We start from the raw sequence: 22,601 nt of genomic DNA, 5'->3' as shown, positions 1-22,601 counted from the left end.
AAGGTAACAATGACAATCACATATGAAACAGATCAATCTTATACAAATGTTCAACTTAATAATTGTAAAAGTTGATTCAATATTAGAATGAGAACTTTCCCCATTTACTAAATTACAATATTATTAACACCAATAATATAGTTCCTAGTCTATCATAGCGGTCTAAACATATGGAAAGTGAAATTTTATGCATACCTATACAAACAGTGCATAATAATTTCAAGATAGGAAAATGTAAGTAATATATATGTACATTGATTCATACGAGAATCTAGAGTTCAATAACAGTCCTGCAAAGTAGAAACCACAGCAGTAGATACATAAATATTTAACTCTCACAAAGTGATGCTAAAATATGAAAGTCAAAGAAGCTTCATGAGAATGGATTGAAATTTGAATCACATGTATTAAATTTTGTCCACTCTTATACACATAAATACAACATGAAATCACTATTACTGCTCTTGCCCTCTAAGAAGGTAAAATAGCCTTCTTTCAGTGTGCATCTTGGCACCAGTATTTCCAAAAGAAAACTGCCACCTGCTTCTGTGACCCTGAGTCAATAGGCAGCTTGCAAGGGAAGCAAGTGTTCGTGCATCTGTAAATTCTGCTATCCAGAAAAATTTATAATCTTGAGTTTATGCCAGGCATTACATTTCACTGAGCACACCTAATATTTGTTCAAATAAAACCTATGTGTGTTGATGGAAGGTTTTCTTTCTGTATCCCTTGAATACTGTGATAAAGCATTTTAGATGCAAAGACACTCCACCTGCCTCTTGTGACTCGGGTTCCTACAGAAATCCTCCTTGCCAAAGGTTTCTTTTTTTTTTCAGCAATGAGACTAGGCACACAGGACTCACTCAAGAAGATTTCCTTTACCCATGGAGTCCTCAGGGCTCTGAGGATCCACAGCTCTGTCAGCATTCATTCTATGCATCTTTCCGCCCCTGAAAAAGAGAGACACGCTCAAAGAGCTGCATCCACACAGCTGGGAGCAGATTGTCTGGCTTCTGCAAGCCTGAGGAAACAAATCAAGTCTCACCTGTGAAAGTAGATGCCTCTATGATGGCAGATGCTGGATAGGACCTCAATAGTCAGAGGGACAGATAGCTTCTCTCCATATAGTCACAGGCACACAGTGACATGTTCATATGCTGACACCTCATCTCTCTTGAGGTCAAGAGGATGCCACAAGAGGAACCATAACACTCTCTGCTGAGGGAGTTGACTTCATCGCTGAAAAATACTTCTTCTCATCAGAACCATCAGGAACATTTTCACTGTGAAATGAATAGCAGAGGGACATGCTGAAGATCTGGAGGGGATGCTCCTCTTCTGGGACATTGGATCACAGAGGGAGTCCAGATTGCAGGAGCAGTGGGATGGGTTCTAAGGAGGAGGGACTGAGGAACTGAGGATGAGAAGGGAAGATGGAGCTGGAATTTTAATTTCCCTGAAGTAAGTCTTCCCCAAACTTACAGAATGGAAATGACAAGAACACATGTAATACAGAACTGTGACATAAAACTTTTAGAACGGGAAGCCAAGCTACCCTTCTGAAACCTCGATAAACAGGATAAGGATGTTTCCTTAGCTATATTTTGATATTTTTCTTCTTTTCTGACACAATTTGTAGCATTTGGGACTACATAGGGAATGTTAAAATTCAATAGCAAACTAAGAAATAAATAAACAAAGTTCTAAAGCCCCACAGGTCACTTTGCTCGTATTTAGCAGGCCGTCTTCACTTGTATGTCTGCCCCCCTCAATCCGGCACAGTGTAGCCATTCCTTTGACATCGTGAGTATTTCTGGCTTCTCTGCATTCCACAAGCAGATGGCTCAGTTTTCAACCTTGATATAAGTAAATGGCATTTTTTTGATAAAATTGGATTGAGCTCATGTACTTGAGAGCTGGCCTGTAGAGGTGAGGTCCAACTTTTGTACAACATAAGCTTATGACCCCACTTAGGGATTTGTACTTGTAACAAACAGCTGAGTTGCAACCAATCACTGAAATAGAGTTTTAGTCACTCAAGGGAAGCCAAAAGTGTTGTAAGAGCTGCAGGGTGTGTTCCTGCCGCCCCATCTCCTGGTCGCCTGACTAGCTTATGCCCTGAAATAACAACACACAAACTATTCTTTTATACACTGCTTGGCCCATTAGCTCTAGCCCTTACTGGCTATTCTGATATCCCGATCAACCCATCTCTTATAAACTGTGTAGCACTGGTTTTACTGGGAAAGATTCAGCATGTCTGACCTGGCGGCTTGCTTCATCACATCTGGCTCTAAGAGGAGCTTCATGATTTCTGAGCTCACTTCCTCTTCCTCCAAGCATTCTGTTCTGTTTACTCTTTCCACCTATGTTTTAACCTATGAGTGCCAAGCAGTTTCTTTATTATAACTAACCAATGACCTTCCTCCATCACAAAAGTAGTTCACAGATCCTTATATACAGAAACTTCCTGCTGGGACACAACAAGCAGCTATCTCTGAGCCCCTTATTTTCATTGCTTCCCAGTGTCTGTTTGTAAATGCTTTCGTCCTATTGACAAACAGTCGTCTTCCATGAATCACCACTAGTTCTGGGAACTCAACAACTAATAAATATTTCTTTGCTCAGTACATCTCTATGGATTTAATATGTTTAATAATTTTCTTTTAATATTATCTCAAAATTGACAACCAACTTATAGCATTCACTAATACCAAAGAAGTGGAGATTGAAGGGACTGTGCTGTTAAAAATTAGATACATCATGGAGCTGGAGAAATGGCTCAGCAATTAAAAGCACTTGGTGCTCTTGCAGGAGACCAAGGTTTGGTAACAGCGCCCACATGGTGGCTCAAAATCATACATTATCCAAATTACAAGGAATTAGTTGGCTTCTTCAGACCTCCATGAGCACCAGGCTTGCACTTGGCACACACATACATATTAAGGCAAAATGTTCCATGTCACCCAGGTTCAATTCCCAGCACCCACATCATATCTCATAATGAATGGTCTGTAACTCCAATTCCAGGGACTCCGATGTCGTCTTCTGATTCTCATAGGCACAAGCATGGAACTAATGTGTGTGTTTGTGTGTGTGTGTGTGTGAGTTCCATGTGCCTATGAGGCACAAATATATATCATATTAGAAATGTATGAGTATTTCTATACATATATGCTTATACATAAGTAAAACATTCATACATATCAAATAAAATAAAGAACACACATCACAAAACTTTATGTGTAATAAGCATGCTGACAGTGGTTAAGTAAAAGAGTACTCAACAGTATCAGCCATAACAGTGCCTTGTCTCGTAAGAAAAGCTTAAGGTTGATGTCCTAATTCATTAAATCTGGTTCTGGCATATTTTGTTCTTCAAGCCTGACATTTTGTTGTTGCATTCTTAAGAGTAGCAGGAACTAAAAGGCGCCCCAGTTCTCTGCATACATAATGGCAGAGGGTGATACTGTGAGTGTGACCCTGACTTCTTGTAGTCATTTACCTCAAAATTTAACTGATATTTTTTCCAGGTACCTTGTAGATTGTGGACAGAGGAAATGGCTCAGTTGGTAAAGTACTTCTAGAGTAACCATGGGCACCACAGTTGGAATCCCCAGCATCTTCATTAGAAGATTTGTGTGCAATATGAGCCTATAACACCAGGTAGTCAGAAATTGGTGGACTTTAGGATCTCACTGGCTAGTCAATCTATGTTAAATGTTGATCTCTAGGTTCACTGGATTCTCTATCTTCAATACCATGATGGAGAAAAATAAAGAAAAACTCTAAACTTCAACCTATAGCCTCCACATGCATTTGAACTGGGGAACCTACACACACACACAACATAAACACACAAATATGCACTTATTAGACCATGGATCTGGATAAGACATGACGTCATTAGTGCATGGTACCCAGCAGTATCTATTCTTGACATTAATAAAGACCTTGACCAGCACTGACTGTAGGGTCAATACCATCAGTCTGGGCAATGAACTGAACAAAATTTAATGTTAATCAATCATGAAATAACTGTTCAGTTGGCACCACGAGCTGGAACTATCAGTTAATTTCATTATCTTTCTCTCTCCCTTGGAAGGCAGATGGTAAGTATATCACAGATCTCTGTTCAGTAAATAATCCTACCTATTCAGAGTCATAATTCTGCCATCTCTCCCCATTTTTTTCATCTTTAATACTTTGTCAACCCAGTTAGTGAAGGAATCATATATGTACATACTAGTTATCACATACATAATATATGTAGTATACATAGTGCACATATTCATACATAAAGTGCCCACACATGCACACAACTATGATAGCACATACACAGGGAGTGAGATTAATATACATATCAGTCTTTCGAGGCAAAGTTTATTTATGCAGTCCAGGCTGTCCTGGAACTCGATCTGTAGAACATATGGGTTTCAAACTCAGAGATCATACCTCCATCTCCCAAGTACTGGGATTAAAAGGTTTTGCCACCATGCCTGGTTTTGATGTAATTTTAAAAGACTGCTGGTGCTCTATAAGTAAATTTTCAATTTTTTTCTCTTAATAAACCTCAATGTCTTCTTGCCCACTGCATGTTCCTTTAACGTGTTTTCAGAATTTTAATTGTTGTTCCCATTTACTTCTGCAATTTTTAGTAGTGTTCTAATTCTGAATTCATTGTTGTCGATCATTTGTACAATGTGTATTTGGCAAACATAATATCACTTCCTTGTGTTTGGCCCAGGAAGTGTGGGCTCCACAACACTGAGCTGCCTCCTCCACACCCACACACAAACTGCACTGTTACTGAGTATACTGACTGTAAATTCTGTTATTTGTTATGATTTTATACTTTCATAAATATACTAGTCTACACAATTATTAGATCATTGAAAACAGTAAAAACAAAGGGTGTGTTACATGAGTGCTTATGCGTGTGTGCATGTGTATGCGCACGTGTGTGTGTTACTTGGAATGATATAAGCATACCCCTATACTTAGTGAGAAGATTGCCCCTGAGCACAACTGTGTTGTAGAGCAATTTCTTCTCTTTAAACCATTCCCTCCAGTGAGAAGGCCACTAGAGACAGTGGAAGTATAAACATTTCAGAAATATAGAACAACTCAAACAAAAAAGACACAGGAGGGACTCTCCACAGGTTATAGAAGTTTTTTTAAAAAAACTCCTAGAGGAAATTCTGATCTGTTGAACTGCCTAAAGAGATTCTCGGGAAGTGTTGAGTTGCTCCAAAGTCATGCAGAGATGCAAGTATGCAGATTCCTTGAGCCATCACACCTGTGTGAGAATAGACTTCTCTGTGAGGCAGATTCATTTGAGTGATGACCATTCCTGTAAGAAACCCTGCAGCCATACTCCTGTAAAGAAGATCAATAAAAGTTTACTAGTTTACCAGCTTGGACTTTGGCGTGACGGCTACGTTTATCTGTCATGGGTTCTCTTTCTAGGGTGAATTGACTCATTTATGTCATTTCACCACCAGGAAGTCTCTCACCACAAACTAGTACCCAGCAAAGTTATCTTTCCATTCTTTAGGGCTTCATTATCTCTCTGCTTGGTCTTCACTCTCATAAATTTTACACATTTCAGTGTCTCTGACTGAAGAAGTTGGATTGTCCAACTTTTACTATGACTATTTTCTGATCAAGACATTTATCTAGAACTTAGATGTCTAGCTCCCATGTCTGAAGGTCCCTGGGATCTTAGTGTCATTTGTTCACACACATTTGATCCTGTTCTGTCATTCTGTGCCTGCTGTCCTGACAAGCATCAATACCTATGATCTATCAATATCCTGCCATCAATAGAAGAGTGAGAGCATTCACTTCTGGAAGAATCTAAAAACCAGTATCAGTCTTCATTTTGAACATTGTGTGAGACTCTTCCCAGGTAGATATAATATGTTATGTTTCACCCCAGAACGGGAACTCATGACAAACCAAAGCAACAATTCTCCCAAAGCCCATTTGAATAAGCCAATAAATTTTAGTTGGGGTTGCTTAGGGGGTTGAGGGTGAAGGGATACTTAAAAGAGCAGCTGCCTCATTGAAAAGTCTGCCCCAAAACATGGGTGGGAACTGACAGGAGCTTCAACCCTGGTGGTATTGACATGATTTGCAGGCTGCTCAGCTGGTCAGAGAGTCTCCTCTGGGTAGCTAGACTGCGCAGTGTCTCCGATTCTAGTTCTGAGGTTACAAATGTTCTTGTATTCACAGAGAAGGACTTAGAGAACCAGGAATGTTTATCACACACGGGTGTCTCCTCGGTGGAGGAGATCAAACAAAATGCCTTCATTCCATCCAGAAAGCTGAGAGTGGATTTTGTTATACTTGGTGACCTTTGGGCTCTCTGTGGAGGCAAACCTCACCCCAATTCCCCAGAATAATTAATTATTCCAGACTTGTCCCTCCCTGGACCATTGCCCATCTTTCGGGGAGCTGTCCAATGTACTTCATCCTGCTAACCCCTATGCCATCATAAATCTGAGACTACACTAGATTCTAGGTTTTTAGCTATAGAAACCACTCTGATAGCCATAATTTTTTGTGGAAGAATTTCTATGTAGTCATACCTTAAGCTTTATTGTCCATCTACAATAAGATTTATTTGTGGCCTGGAAACCATTTTCCAAATTGTACTGTGTTTTGAATATGCTGGCAATGAACTGTAAGGCATTAGACTCCCTGAAGTCTGATCCTAGACAACAATGAGGACCCTAAGAGAGACATGCATACATCTAATCTACATGGGAAGTAGAAAAAGACAAGATCTCCTGAGTAAATTGGGAGCATGGAGACCTTGGGAGAGGGTGAAAGGGGAGGACAGAGGCAGGGAGAGGAAAAGAGAAAAATGTAGAGCTCAATAAAAATCAATTAAAAAAAGGAAAAGTCAATTTGCATTATGTTTTAATTCTTATCTCTTCTTATAGCTTTGTTTCCTGCATGATACCTGTCGGGATCCCCTCACTTTCTCAATCCCCTTCCCCAGCAAAGGAGGTAGAATTGCTGCTTTACATAAGAACTCTTTTCCATTTCAGGTTCCCTATCCTCAGCTGCCCAAGGAACTAACTGGGGGCCTCAGCTTGGGCACCTGGGATCCCCTCTAGGGTCAAGTCTCCTGCCCATCCTAAAGTGGGTCCTTTAACTAAGAAATGGGGTTCCGTGCTCCCCTATCCAACCTTCCTTTATCCCGATCCTCCTGTTTCCCCAAGTCCCCCCTCCTTTCCTTCTACCTTTTCTCTCCCCATCTCCCCTTACCCCGATCCCACCCCACCCCCAACCTCCCACTTTTCTCCCCGGAAATTTTGTCTACTTCCCTTATCCAAGAGGATAACTATATGTTTTTCCTTGGGTTCCTAGAGCAATACTGACGAATATCATGCATATCATCCTAGAACTTTCATCTGGCGATGGATGGAGATAGAGACAGAGACCCACACTGGAACACTGGATAGAGCTCCCAAGGTCCCAAGGAGGAGCAGAAGGAGGGAGAACATGAGCAAAGAAGCCGGGACCACGAGGGGTGCACCCACCCACTGAGACAATGGAGCTGATCTACTGGGAGCTCACCAAGGCCAGCTGGACTGTTACCAAAAAAGCTTGGGATAAAACTGGACTCTCCGAACATGACGAACAATGAGGGCTGATGAGACGCCAAGGACAATGGCATGCGGTTTTGATCCAACGCAATGTGCTGGCTTGGTGGGAGCCTAGCCAGTTTGGATGTTCACCTTCCTAGATATGGACGGAGGGGGGAGGACCTAGGACTTACCACAGGGCAGGGAACCCTGACTGCTCTTTGAATTGGAGAGGGAGGGGGAGAAAAGTGGGGGGAAGGGGAGAGGGGTGGGAGGAGGGGGAGAAGAATGGGAGGAGGGGGAGGGAAATGGGAGGCTGGGAGGAGGTGGAAATTTGTTTTTTTTTTCTTGCTTTTCTTTATTCTCCTTTTATCAATAAAAAAAAAGTATAAAAAATAAAAAAAAAAGAACTCTTTTCCAATTTGGGTCTCTGAGCAGAAGAAGGGAGAACATGAGCAAGGAAGTCAGGACCACGAGGGGTGCACCCACCCACTGTGACAGTGGAACTGATCTATTGGGAGCTCGCCAAGGCCAGCGGGACTGGGACTGAATAAGCATGGGATAAAACCGAACTCTCTAAACATGGCAGACAATGAAGGCTGATGAGAAGCCAAGGACAATGGCACTAGGTTTCGATCCTAATACATGAACTGGCTGTGTGGGAGCCTAGCCTGTTTGGATGCTCACCTTCCTGGACCTGGATAGAAGCGGGAGGACCTTGGACTTCCCGCAGGGCAGGGAATCTGGACTGCTCTTCATTCTCGAGAGGAAGGGGGAATGGAGGGGGAGAGGGGGAGAGGGGATGGGGAGTAGGGGGAGGGGGTGATGTGTGGGAGGAGGGGGAGGGGAATGGGAAATGGGGAGGAGGTGGAAATTTTTTTTCCAACAACTAAAAACGAAATAAACAAAAAAATTAAAAAAAAGAACTCTTCTCCAGCACATCATATTCACTTACTGGTTCTGTTTTAACTGATGCCTGCCTGTTTTACTTCTAGATTTCATCTTATCTCCTCTCTTATGAGATATGTGTATCAGTGTCCACAGATAGGAAAAAAAGATCATGTTCTCCCACTGCCAACATTTTTCTAAATGTACACAGACGCCAACTGCCTTTGAAATACTTATCCTTATAATCTTATCTTTGTCCTGTCCAGTTCACACCTCTCATCCATGGACGCTTATTTTTGAAGTTGATAGAATTTAACATGAGGAACACAGATAATCCAAATGCAGAGAGTGACTCACTGTGGAATTCTGATATATATCACACCTTCTCCCTTCAAGCTGAGGGAACTTCGTGGAAGATGGGGTGCAAAGGTTGTAAAAGCCAGAGATCAAAGAATAATACTCGGAAACAATATCGTCTGGATACACAAGCAGTTACATTCCTGACATCTCAACAGCAGTGTTTGCTGACAAAAGATCTATCTAGTTACTGGTTCAGCATGGACAGTAAGGAGGTTGCAAGGCCCACTTCCAGCTGAGAAGCTACAGACAATTTACTGGGGAAGACAAAGTGAACTTTCTTCAGATGTGGGGTTCCGAATAGGTTGCCTCTGGTATTTCTGGCAATTCTACAGCCATGAGCATGTGTATAATGCTAACTGAATTTAATAGGTTATGTGCACTTACGTAGAGAAGGAGGAGGGTATAAAGATGGTAGGGAGAATTCAAGGGAGGCAGAGAGTAAAGGATGCATTTGAACAAAATACAATGCATTCATGTATGAAGGAAAAGCATAATATAAATTTTTAAAAAAATGTTCTCCTTTAGCCACCTCTAGTTCTGTTATCTTCACCAAGTACTTAGTCTGCCACAAACAGTGACTCTTCTAGATGTGCACATATAGCTTCCCCTTGATTTTCAATTATTGCAATTGTAGTTTTTATGAAGGATTTAAATTACTTAATTTTCAATTACATGGTAAAGCTGTAATATATGCTTATAAAAGAGAACACAGAATTTATGTATTTAGTATGCTGAATGGTTTCTTGCATTTTGGTCACACGTATCTAGTTAGGTGTGTATGTTTGTTGGGGAGGGGAGAGTTTGTCTGTGTGTGAGTGTGTGTTCAGACACATGTGGTGGTCAGAAGAAAACTTACAGAAGATGGTTCTCTGTTTCCTTCAGGTGGGCTCCAGGATTTAAGCCAGGTTGTAAGATTTGGTAGGAATCATCTTCACGTGCTGAGCCATCTAACTAGTCCTAAATGTTCTTCTGTTTTTCAAAGTCTAAAATCCATATATAATTTATTTATTTATTTTTACTAGAAAGCCATGAATCTAGGGAATACCAGGAGAAGTGCAAGTTTATTATACCTATAGACTCTAGAGAAAGAGAGTCGATTCATATCATAAGAGTGTCCTTGTATGGAAGTAGCAAAGCGAGGTACACAGTTAAGCAGGAAGGAGAGGAATGAGAATGAATGGAAAGAGGAAGGGATGTTTTTTTTAATATAATTAACTTTATTAATACAAATATGCCCCAATATGTCAAAGCCTCAGACTTGATACATACTTAGGAATACTTGAGGTTAACAGCAATCTTTTATGTTTATCCAACTATTTTTTAAGCAAAAATCAAAACCATTACATCAAGCATACTGAAGTGATGAGTCTTTCCAAGTAGGATACAAGAATTATCTTTCATACAGAGATGGGAGTGGAAATCCCAGAAAACTTCTGTGTCCTTGGCCTGCATAACTTCACTTTGCCTACTGAACAAAATGTGAGACTCACAGACCTAGTTCTCAACTAGATGGCTTTAGCCAATTCCTTTGTAGTGTTACCCAGAGGAGTCCCTCAGAAATTAGGAGCCTTTGGATTGATCTATGTCCAAGATGAGGCTGGAAAAAAAGTTCTCTTCTGTTTTAACTGAGTGACCAGAAGGGCTTCCCATAGCATGACATGTCCTTGGTAGCTTCCACATCACAAACAAATTGCCTCAATTCCTCTAAGTGGCATTTCTCTGATGCTTGCCATGAGATATCTGAAGTATGTTGGCTCACACTTACTCCTTCATGCAATCCAGGTCTTTTGATAAACAGGTAAATAAAAATTAAAGGAAAATGAATATTTAAATGTTGCCGAAGACTAGTGCTTTCAAACTCCCTCTGTCTACCCATGATTCCTATTTAGTAGAACAAAGGGATTCCAGGCAATTGACTGTTAGTAGGCAGTCTCCATAACTCCAGAGTGACCTTCAGGATATTTATCTATCCATATTCTTATAGGCAGGAGTTTTGAGGATTTCCTGAGCAAGAGTCCTTGACTCCAGAAGGGACTGATGACCATTAGGGCTTAAGAGTAGTAATTTTGTTCTCTCCCAGATGGTGACTGTGTCTCAAAGGATAATCCACCACACTGCTCATGGTGACATTTCCATCCTATCTTGAGGAGTGACTGTGTGTGCCTTCTACTCCCAAGGTCTTATGCAGCAAATATTATGCAGGTATTTTTGCAATTGATGTTCCCTCTTCCCAAATGACTCTATTTTGTGTCAAACTGTCAAGGAAGTAGCTAGTACAATACTGTACTTATTTTAAGAAATCAGAATAATTAGGCTCCCCATTTCTTTATATTTATTATCTATCTATCTATCTATCTATCTATCTATCTATCTATCTATCTAACTATCTATCTATCTATCTATCTATCTATCTATCTATCTATCTACTTAGGAAACTAGGATTCACTTATCCCAGGCAGGACTCAAACTTGCTATGCCACTGAGGAAGACCTTGAATTTTGAGATCCCTTTGCCTCCATGCAGTGATTACAGCTGCTATAGAACTTGGGCTTTTATACCAGTGTCTCATATGGAACCCACTGAAGTGATAGCCTGATGGAACCCCAGCCAACAGTTAGGAAAAGCTACATTTCTCTCATTTGTGTGAGGAATTTACCATGTGTGGAAAGCTCTGTGAAAAAATATGTCCATCTGAGGCAGATGAACATGAAACAGATGCACACAGATCTGTGCAGATGAAGCCAACTCGGGGACAAAATGACATTTAAGAGTTTTAGCGCTCAACAGCAAAGAGTCTACCTCGGTACAGAAAGTACTGCCAAAATTAAAGAATGGAACCAGTTTCAGTAAGGCTACAGACAAACCTTCAATTCATGTCCATTAAAGCCATGAGTACTTCTATAGTTGTGCAAGCCTGTTCAAAGAAGAAAGTCATGAGAAACAAATGTCTAAGGCAGTTATTAATGTAAACAGCTATCATTTTATGTATATGTAAATACTTGTATACACAAAAGCAGAAGGAGAGTGAAGAAAGGAGACTAGCAGGAAAAAGAAAGTGACTGGAGACAAAAGGATATTATGGCTAAATTACAAAGAATTCTCTATGAAAACTAAATAAATGAGGGCTGAGCATGTGGCTCAGTTGGTAGAGTATTTTCCTACTATGCTCAAAGCCTAGAGTTCAATCCCACTGGGCATAAAGACTCATCACTCTCGATATATTGGCAAGAGGATCAATGTCATCCTCAGTCACATAGAAAGTATGAGTCCAGGTTGCAATAAGTGAAACCTAGCCTCTAAAGTAAATGGATAAATAAAATAATAAAGAAATGGAAAGACTAATTACTCTGATTTCTTTAAATTGGTGTTGTACTGGCTAGTTTCATGTCAATTTGACAGAATCTAGAATCATTTGGGAAGACATAACCTCATTTAAAAAATATCAGTGTAGACAGAGTTTTTCGTTGGGACCTTGATCATCTCTATTCTACCAGTTGCTTCTGAAATAGGCACTCAGAGACTTACTAACTGGAAATGCTCAGCCGATAGCTCAGGCTTATTACTAAGTAGGTCTTACAACCTAAATTAATTCATTTCTATCAATCTATGTTCTGACCAAGGCTCATGGCTTTAACCTCTTCTGTATATCCTGCTTTCTTCCTGTATGGCTGGTGACTCCTCTGACTCCACTCTTCTTATTCCCAGCATTCTCTCTGCTCTGAAAACCATGCCTAGCCATCAGCCAATTAACGTTTTTATTAAGAATGAGAGCCATACAAACAATGTACAAAGTTTGTTCCAAAGCATAAGACTGGCCTGTAGACAGGCTATGGCACATTCTCTTGACTAACTATTGGTGATGGAGGACCCAGCTACCTGTGGGCAGTGTCATTCCTGTATATGTGGTCCTGGAAGCAGTAAGAAAGCAAGTTGAGCAAGTCATAGGGATCAAGGCAGTAAACAGCACTCCTCGATGGCACCTGCTCCATTTCCTGCCTCCAGGTTCCTGTCAGACTTGAGTTCCTGCTATCACTACTTTCAGTGTTGGATTTACATGAAAGTGTAAAATTCAATAAATGTTTTCCTCCCAAGGTTGATTTCTATTATTTTATTTATTTATTTTGGTCATCGTGTTTTATCGCAACAATAGAAATTCTGACTCATTCAAGTGTTTACGTGTGCTAAAATATCACACTGAACTCCGTAAATATATAAAATTTTACATAAAAAATTTAATTTAAATGAGAAAGTAAGGAAGGAAAGAATGGATATAAGGGGGGAGAAATGGGTAGAGGAAGAAAGGCAGGGAGGAAAAAAGAGAGGGAGGGACAGAGGGAAGGAGGAGGGAGGGAGGAAGAGAGAGAGAGGTAGGGAAGAAAAGAGAGAAGAAGGGAGGAAAGACACTTCCTGTTTCTTACACTTATGAGGTTGGAGAGTTACTTTGGCTAGAGTTCTCTTGGTTATCAATAGTACAAGCCTGGATCCTCTGGAAACTACGTTGCCCAGAATGCAATTCGCCAATGCCATTAAAAGGCTCTTAGGCCAACGTCTCTGCGTCCATCCCTTCACCAGGGAACTTGCTGCACTACTCCGGGAACAATAGTTCAGAAGGCTGTGTTCATCCTCATGTTCCCACACTGCTCGTGCTAGCTGTGCGGGTTTGGGTTCCAGCGGAGCGTTGTCCCCGCTCCCTTCGGGCTGGACTGAGGTGCTGCGTTGGTTTAGCTGTTCCCGCTGCACCAGCGGAATCCGATGGCGGTGGCCACCCGCAGCGACCCAGCTCATGTGAGTGCTGTGTCGCTTGTGCTTCCCTTCACCCTAAAGCTTAGTGCAGGGCCATCAGCAGAGTAGAAATCTCTGTGTTCAAAACAGTGCCATATCTACAGATGGGCTCCCGTTTCCGAATCCAGAATCAGGCTGTGGGAGCGTGCTGAGCTGGGTGCGATCACAGCCAGAAGCTGGTGGCCGGTGTTGAACTCAGCACACAGTCCGATTTCGGCTTATTTGAAGTTTTCTATGCTTTCTATCTGGAGGTAGAACCGTTTGGAAAAGGGTCAGGTGAAGCCCAGGAAAAGTTGAACTGTGTGCAAATTGTCATGTAAGAACGAACATTGGGGATTTGAGGGTCGAGAGACGTCCATCATCGAGTTCTTCCCAGGTCACCTGACTCAAGGGCTGAGCAGAGAAGGCAGAGAAATGAGGAGGCACTTGGAGCCCCAACCATGGGTAATGGCTTCTCACCACCTACCTTTTCTCAGAAGTTCGCGTGACAGTTCTAGGGCATCACTGGGGCTGGTCCCATTCTTTGCCCTGGGGATTGTGTGTTCTGGAATCCGTGACCAAACTTAGCTTGTTGCAGACCCGGACAGATAGTCGGGGGGAGGGGGTATGAGGTATATGGAGTGGTTATTGTGTGCTGGAAACCAGAGCAAATGAGGTGTGGAAGTGTTACCTCTTAGATAATTTCTTATGGGTGTATTATGGTTGTTGGCCATTATGGAACAGAAATTGATCTACAAAATCTCTTAGTCCCTTAACGATGCCAGTGAATGAGCAAAACAGTACAGCGACAGAGCAACACCATGACAGTGGTGATGCTAGGGGACTGTTGACATTCCTGCTGTCTGTAGAAGGCAGGGGGAGAGGATCATCACTTCCTCATCTGGCCTGGGAACCTGCCATGGCTGCTCCACTCTCCCCACATCTGTCGGTGGTCTTGAGGAGTGACGGAGAGAGCAGTGCTTCTCAACCTGTGGCTGGCAACCCATGAGGAGGGTGGGATGCCCTTTGCTCAGAGGGCACGTAAGAGCATAAGAAAACAGATGTGGTTACGATTTATAACAGAAGCAAAACTACAGTTATGAATTAGTAATGAAAAACGAAAATCACTTTATGGCTGGGGAGTCACCACAACATGAAGAACTCTATTACAGGACTGCAGCATTAGGGATCTAGTGGAATTCTGTAGTCACCCTTAGTGTGTTTGAGGAGGTTAGGTAGGTCATACTTGTAGGGGCATAGGCATTAATCGGAAAGAGTCACAGGGTCTCATGTAGAAGGACATTGTGACAGGCCACTGAATGGGGTCAGGAGAAGAGAAAGGCAGTGACTATAGAGAAGGTACATCGGGCTCCATATAGTTGAAGATGATGTGTGTTTAAGATCTGCAGGTTTTCCTGGCTGGCTAAAATTGAAACGTGGAAGTCAAGCAATCTACTGTGATTCTGTATGGTTGCGTTCCCAACCCCATGACTTCATGTAATGGAATATAATCCTAAGTGTCAGGTATTAATAGGCTAGAAACTTATCTGGCTGAAGTGTTTAGAATCTTTGAGGAGTGATTAGAATAAAATTAACTCATTAAGGTTGTGAATTCACCGTGGCTGAATTCAGATGTCTTTATAGAAGAGGTCACACACAAGTGGCCTCCTTACTTCTTATCTCATCATATGCTAATCTCCTGCCTCAGGACCCTGCCTGCAGCATGAAGGCTATCACCAAAAAGACCTCACACCTCGCACCTCAGTTACAAAGCAAAACATACTTCTTTCTTTTATAAAGGAGCTTGCCTTTTATGTGTTGTTATGTTAATGAAAATAGACTAACTCAGAGAACTTGGGAACAGAACTAGGGCTGCCTCCGACAGTGTGGACCATCAGGGATCCTATATCAAGCTGCCACGGACCCTTTGTGCTGTAACACAGTGCAGGTTAGGAATTACATGTCTGTGGAGATGAAGCTGAAACCAGTCACCCTTCCTCAGAATTCCTGGGGAGAGGACCTTGTGGCCACGTGTGTATAACAGGGCTGTGAGATGGAAGAAGATGAGAAGGGAGAGTAGATCACAATAAGGACAGCTTTAGTTGGGATTTCAAGAGAAAGAGGAGCTTCTTTTTAAGACATAGGGAAGGACATTATGAAGAGATGGTTCAAGGTAATGGAGTAGAAGTTCCAGCTACCCTGCATAGCATTATGAAGACAAGCCTGCAGAGAAATGCTCTGGAATAAGGTCATCTCTTAGTTACAAATTCTGAAGAGCTAGCAGGAAATACCACACCATTTAAGTACCTAGGTGCCAAGTTCTCAGTTGGATAATAAGTTTATCTTGCAGCTTTGAGGGGGAGAGGTTGTGATTCCATGGCACAGTAGAGCTGTTTCACTGTGTCCCAGAGAGACAGAAGGAACCCTTCCATGAGTAAGCTGGCAGCGGAGAGGCATTTGAAGGGTCTGTGTTCTGATTTACTGGATGTCATGTTCTGAGTGATGAAGAGTAACAGAAAGAAGCCCCTGGAAAAAGATCGAGGTGGAGGTAGAAGTGGGAAGGAGGGCTTCTGATAAGTATGGTAAAGAGTGAAATGATACATTGGAGGTGGGGGGGGGGGAGATATGGATCCATGGCTGTAGCCTTGAAAACTATAGAACGGTCGATAAGCTCCAAACTTCTTTTGTCAGAAAGGCACAACTTTGAAAAGCCTTGGAAACTGACTGTGGGCTATATAAACCATGACCAGATTTGAGATGTCATCCCATGTTGTCTTTCCCACAGTTGGTGCTTTCAGAGGACACAGTGATGGATGGAACCATCATGCGCATGGGCCGTGTTATCACCAATTATTTCCTCTATGGTTGGGATTACAAAAGGGGCAGAATTACTTGTAGGGAGGGAACGATAACTTGGGATTCTAAGAGAGCTGATAATGGAAACGTCTGTTCTTATTGTGGCAGGACTTTGTGACTTTTGAGGATGTGGCCATCTTCTTCTCCAAGGAAGAGTGGAGGCTCCTCGATGAGGCTCAGAGGCAGCTGTACCTTCGTGTGATGCTAGAGAACTTTGCACTTGTAACTTCATTGGGTAAGGCCCCATACCCAGCCCATGCATGAATTCGCCAGTATCAATTTTTTCCAGTACAGATAGCTTTGCCATTTCCAGAGCAAGATTTTTAGTTCTGTTAACTTCTCTATTATCTCCTCATATTTGGAGGGACTAGCCATGTGCACTGTTCCAACAATTGCCTTAAGAGTCTGGTCATCAGGTACCCTGTATCAGTAAAATAAGTCTCATGTTTATCTACTTCCTTTTATGGTTATTGTAACCTAAATTTGTGGGGCTTTGTTTCTCAATTTCTGTGCCTCTTTTTAAACGATAGCCCGTCTTGACTGCCAGAGTCAGAAATGACAAGCAGTGTCCTGACCAATATTTATTTATACAGGACTATGAGGTGCTGCCAAAATCCTCCTTCAAGAATGTTCCATCCTGGGCATGTAGTATGCTGAGTCTCTTGGGCCGGTGTTGGAGGCTCATCTGCTTTGCCTTGTGTTTCTCTTAGAACTTGCTTCATGTGGGTTCCATGCAGATGCATGACAAGGGACATGGAGATAGCCCTGGATGCTTTACAGTGTAGTTCGGTCCCAGAGGACAGTTGCCCCTGATGAGTTTCCCAGTGAGAGGAGGAGACTTGTTACCTGTTGCTCTGTACTGCCTCCTCTGTGACATTTTCCAGTACTGATACACATGCCCTGTAAAGTGTCCATAGATGGTTCAATATTCCTTAAACATGTCTGACATCTCCTCAATCTTCAGTACATAATTCCAATGTCCCCAAACAATAAGGTCTTACTGAATGCTGTTGACTAAGGAATACGTTGCCTCTCCTGTTTGTGATAGAATTCAGTCTTGTGTCCTTTGTCTCACAAGATTTCCATATTTTGTGGTACCTAACAGTCCCTGGCAGCCCCTTCCTCACCTCACTCACATCAAACTCTCTCTTCCTCATATCAGTACGCCATGCCCTCATGCCTTGCTTCTATCCACATTTTTAAAGATATCCAAAAATCAAGCTGTAGATATATTCCTCAGTCGATGAGAAAAAGCCCCAGTGCAGTGGCCCTCTACATTCCTAATACTGTGACCCTTTAATACAGTTCCTCGTGTTGTAGTGACCACCCCAACCATAATATTATTTCATTGCTACTTCAAAATTGTGATTTTGCTGCTGTTATGAATCATAATGTCAATATCTGATATGCCATCCCCAAAGGAGTCGCAACTCACAGGTTAAGATATCGTGCCTTGTGGTGATTCCTGGCACTCCGAAAATCTAAAAATTAAGAATTAGAAAAATAAAGTCACTTTACCTATTGGGTTATAGGTGTAGTTTAGTTTTAAAAGCTACAAGCTTAGCTTTATAAGCATACTTGCTTAGCATGTATGAAGCTGTGCGTTTCATCAATAATATCATATACAAGGGCAAGGCGGTGCACACCTGTTGGGACTGGAGGATCAAAAATTCAAGGTAGTCCATAACTACATGATGTGTTTGAGGTGAACTTGGGATACATGAGAACATATGAAAAAAATAAAATAAAGAATAATACAATATACAGATAATTTTCCAAATAAATATTTTAAAACATGAATAATACATGTTTTCCACAATAAAATTATTTCATAATAATTTGTTTTCAGATTGCTGGCAAGGAATGGAGAATGGAAAGCTACCTCTTGATCGAGTTTCTCTTAAAGGATTCTCACTGGTCAGGACCCCGAAAGCAAGTCCAGCTAACCAGAAGTCTCACCCACATGACATATATTTGCCAGTCTTGAAAGGCATTTTGAACCTGGTCAATCAACTTAGGCAGAAATCACATTTGATCAGTATGTGTTTAAACCTTCCCCAGGACCAGAATCATCCCAACTCAGAAAATACCTTGAAAAGATACTCACATAGTGCCTCACTGGTGAAGAACTACAGAATTCATGTGTCACAAAAGCCCTTTCCCTCTGCAGAAGTTGAAAAGAAGTTTCCAGATGCACTGAACATTATCCCTCCACAGACCGTTCCCATTTGTGAGCAAGCAAACCTAGCCACTGAATGTAGAGAGGGCTTTCAAACTAGAATAGGGTGTTCCATGAGGCGTGAACACAGAGAAGCCACCAGCCGTGAACACACTCAGGCTCACCACCCAAGAGCCAGTGCTGGAAAAAGACTTTCTGAGTCTACTAAATGTGGGAAGGTCCACCGCCGCAAAAACTCTTTCACTCATCCCTCAGGAGCCCATGGTAGAGAAAAGTCTTACAAGTGCAATGAATGTGGAAAATCTTTTCGACAGACATCCCATTTAAATAACCACCTCAGAATCCACACAGGTGAAAAGCCCTATGAATGTGGTGAGTGTGGAAAATCATTTACCCAAAGAGATACCCTCATAAAACACTACAGAGTCCACACGGGAGAAAAACCCTATGTGTGTGATGAGTGTGGAAAATCCTTCAGGCAAATTTCCAACCTTACTGAACACCGCAGAATCCACACTGGAGAAAGACCTTATGAGTGTGATGAATGTGGGAAATCCTTCGGGTGCAAGTCAACTCTTGTTCGGCACCGGAGAACTCATGCAACCGAAAAGCGTTGTGCATGTAATGAATGTGGGAAATTTTTCACACACAGCCATAATCTGCTTGAACACCGGAAGATTCACACTGGAGCAAGGCTTTCTGGGTGTGATGAGAATGGGAAATCCTTTAGCCAAAGAGACACGCCCAACAAACACCATAAAACTCATAGTGCAGAAAAGCGTCACGTGTGTGGCGATTGTGGGAAAGCATTCATTTATAAATCTAGGCTTGTTCGACACCAGAGATCTCACACTGGGGAGAAACCGTTTGAGTGCAAAGAATGTGGGAAATTTTTTCAAGAAAGCAATGGTCTTATGCAACACCAGAAACTTCATACTGGATTAAAGCCTTTTAAGTGTGGCCAGTGTGGTAAGTCTTTTGTCCAAAAATGTCACCTCTTTCAACACCACGTAATTCACACAGGAGAAAGGCCATACGAATGTGGGAAATGTGGGAAATCTTTTCCTCAGCAGTCTAGCTTCTTACTCCACCGAAAAGTCTCACACCATGGAGAGGCTTCATGAAAATAACATGCAGAAGTAGTTTCAGCCCAAGGTCTAATATCCTTTAGTTCTTGGAAGTTTATACTGTGCTCAAGAAGATACAGACCTGCAGCAAATGTTCTCGTTTTTGTTTCTTGTATTTTTTTTTCAGTATTAACTTTATAATATGGAACTACTTGCCTGAAGTTGAAACTTATATTTTCAAATATTCAGGGTGTTTTTATTCCTTGTGAGTTTAGGCATGGGTGGGATTTACAGGAACTGCTCCGTACATGCTAATGTGATTCGGGCCCTTGTCTGAGCTATATTCAAACCATTTTCTCTGGTAGAAACCATTTTCCTCTATCAGCTTGCTCACTGTGCATTGGTCTCCTCAACATGCAAAGGAGAGATGAACATCTGGTAGTTCCCTGGAGGAAATCGTGAGCAAAGCCTTAAGGGGAGAATTGTTTTTGTTTTGCTTTGGTTTTTTTCTCACTAGTTGAAACATACATCTGTCATGATTTTTTTTACCAGGGGGAACTAGTCTTCAATCTGTTGGGGTTTTCCAGCATTGTCTTTCCTGCATAGAAATTGTTGTCTCATACTGATACTGTGGTTAATTTGGCCAGCCCTCCATTTACCAACTTGGACTACCATTCTCTAGTCTCTGCATTAATAAACATGTTTACTGTTGGGTCTGCCTGTAGTCTTTGGGATTCTTTTGAAAATTCTCGGTGGGAGGAGACAAACTTGAACTCTGCATGGATCAACAGCTTTTGTGGGGATCTCATTTTGTCTTGTAGGTACAGCAGATTCAAAAGTATTTCTCATTTCTTTCTTCATCTAGTTCTCTGTCTAAGACCTGGGCATGTAGGTTTTTGTGGTCTAAATTTGTGGCCTCCGTGCTTTCATTTTGGTGAAACTGGGATCACTGAAAAGGGTTTATTGTTTCTGCCATTCTAGTGATAGCATGAATTTGTTCATCTGTGACACTGTAAAGGGGGGTTTTCGCCTGCTGTATAAGGAGTCACATGACCTGTCTAGAAATTCACATATGATGGTTTTATTCAGGCTTGGTAAGAGCCAGATGTGATCCCTAATTGGAAATATAATACTGGGTGTGATAAACAGGAAATGGAAAAGCTTTACAGCAAAACAAGTGAACTCTGACGATTGCAAACATTCCTCACAAGTCTAGTGACCAAGCCTTCATTTATTTCTACAACCTCCTTGTACTGTTTAGGGATACATATATAGCTTTGCTGGGTGACTGTTAACTGTCAGATTAAGACATTCCATCCATATGCTGGGAGGAAGCTGAGACAAGTCAAAACAGCTTCAGGAAATCCTTGACACCGAGCAGATTTCCTAGGTGCCTTCTTCCAAAGTGTAAACAAGCCAGGCTGCAAAGAAGATTGAGCCCAAACTGGCTGCCAAGAAGAAGCAGAATCCAGCCCAGCTGCCTGGGAGAAGTTTAGACCAACTGAGTCACTCGGAAAGGACACTTGAAAAGAAAGATCAACCCAGGACCTTCAAGGCCAAGTTCTCAGCACAAAGGAAATGTATTCGCCCCAGAAGGACAGAAGGCAGGGAATAAGAAAGAAATGTGAGACAGAAGGAAGAGGGAGAAGGAAAGGGGACGGGGATATTTGTGACTTATGTACTTTGATACCTGGACCTTGGTAGTCAACCTCAAAAGGAGGAAGTGACCAAATACAAGAATAGACCCTGCGGGCAAGCTTTAAGAATGCAATCTAATGGCTTTTAGCAAGGTAGAGGGAATGGAAGAGAGGAGCAAGGCCTACTAGAGCCATGTTCTTCATGCTCACCATGCTCAAGCTGGCCAGAGTTCCTTCCACACTCAACCTGTTGAGTTGCCTTTTGCTGTTGGTATTTGTTGTTACTTTTGTTGCTTTGTTTGACTTAGGGTTTTGCTATGTAGCCAGGCTGGCCCAAAACTAATGATTCTCTTGCCTACCGGTTACTGGAATCACATGTTGTACATCATCATCTTGAGGGGACAACTTTAGCTCTTTGTTTCATCCAGAGATGGACCGATGCTGAATACACAAATGCAGAAAAACAACTTTTTCCCAAACTAAAAGTTTCAGAATTGCTTAAACTCTGTTTAGCTTTGTCTTTCGGTAGTTGTGGACTGTGGCTACATCTCACCTTAGTTTATGACTAAGATGGTGGCTACAGCTGACCACTTCTGCGGGTGCCAGGCGGGGTCTGTTTGCAAAGGTCTTTGCTCTCAGAAGAGAGGGAATTGTGCTGAACTTGGGGGCCTCACACTCATCCTGCTTTTCTAGAGATGCATCTATGCGCCTCATGAGATCCAGGACATTCAGCTAACTCCCTAGCTTCTGGATGTATATTTGAAGTTTAAGAAGCCATGTGTGATCTGTAATGCATCCGCTGAGGGGACAGAAAGTGAGGTCAACTTAAGCATCATGAAAAATGGAGGGGGGCGGCGGTTAGAATATCCAGGGAGGGCTCTAGTGTAACACACCTCAAGATATAGATGAGACTCCCCCAAGATATTCTCCAGCAGTGGATTGGGAGGCTGAGGGCCCACAGCGGGTTCTGGAGGCTAGGCATTGGCTTCCATCAGGATGTCTGTCCAGCATCTGGGCACAAAGTGAATAAGTTTCTGCTCCCTCAGGCCCTGCTATTCCAGCCAAACAGCCCTTTGCCCTCCAGTGTAGCTTACTTACAGCCCTTTGGGGTATTCTTTTGGCACCCTCGTTGGAAAACACTGGGGTGCCCCAAGACTACGAAGTAGGAAAACAGAACAGAAAACAAATAGCTGGAAAAGGCTTGTTTGCTTCCGTCCGTGCCGACATTTCCCAGCATCCCGCTTAGCCTTTGTTC

General features: G+C 42.1%; 1 protein-coding gene across 1 annotated transcript; it reads left to right on the top strand.

Moving 5' to 3' along the window:
- Window positions 1-13,401: 13,401 nt before the first annotated feature.
- LOC142860675 (uncharacterized) lies at window positions 13,402-21,847 on the top strand. Its single transcript, XM_075992253.1, has 3 exons — window positions 13,402-13,631; window positions 16,572-16,698; window positions 18,313-21,847. Exons 1-3 carry the CDS (start codon window positions 13,599-13,601, stop codon window positions 19,764-19,766), a joined length of 1,614 nt encoding a protein of 537 aa, XP_075848368.1. The 5' UTR covers window positions 13,402-13,598; the 3' UTR covers window positions 19,767-21,847.
- Window positions 21,848-22,601: the final 754 nt, after the last annotated feature.

The sequence above is a fragment of the Microtus pennsylvanicus genome, chromosome 1 (assembly GCF_037038515.1).
Source record: "Microtus pennsylvanicus isolate mMicPen1 chromosome 1, mMicPen1.hap1, whole genome shotgun sequence".
NCBI classification, from domain to species: domain Eukaryota; kingdom Metazoa; phylum Chordata; class Mammalia; order Rodentia; family Cricetidae; genus Microtus; species Microtus pennsylvanicus.
The sequence above is the reverse complement of the archived record's forward strand: the minus strand, read 5'-3'. Positions and strand labels throughout refer to the sequence as shown.

Bases quoted from the DNA above. Each gene is read 5' to 3' on its own strand.
- LOC142860675 (XM_075992253.1), top strand. From the start codon at position 13,599: ATGGCGGTGGCCACCCGCAGCGACCCAGCTCAT. The intron at 13,632-16,571 runs GTGAGTGCTGTG...TTATTGTGGCAG, and splicing joins CCCGCAGCGACCCAGCTCAT to GACTTTGTGACTTTTGAGGA. The intron at 16,699-18,312 runs GTAAGGCCCCAT...ATTTGTTTTCAG, and splicing joins TGCACTTGTAACTTCATTGG to ATTGCTGGCAAGGAATGGAG.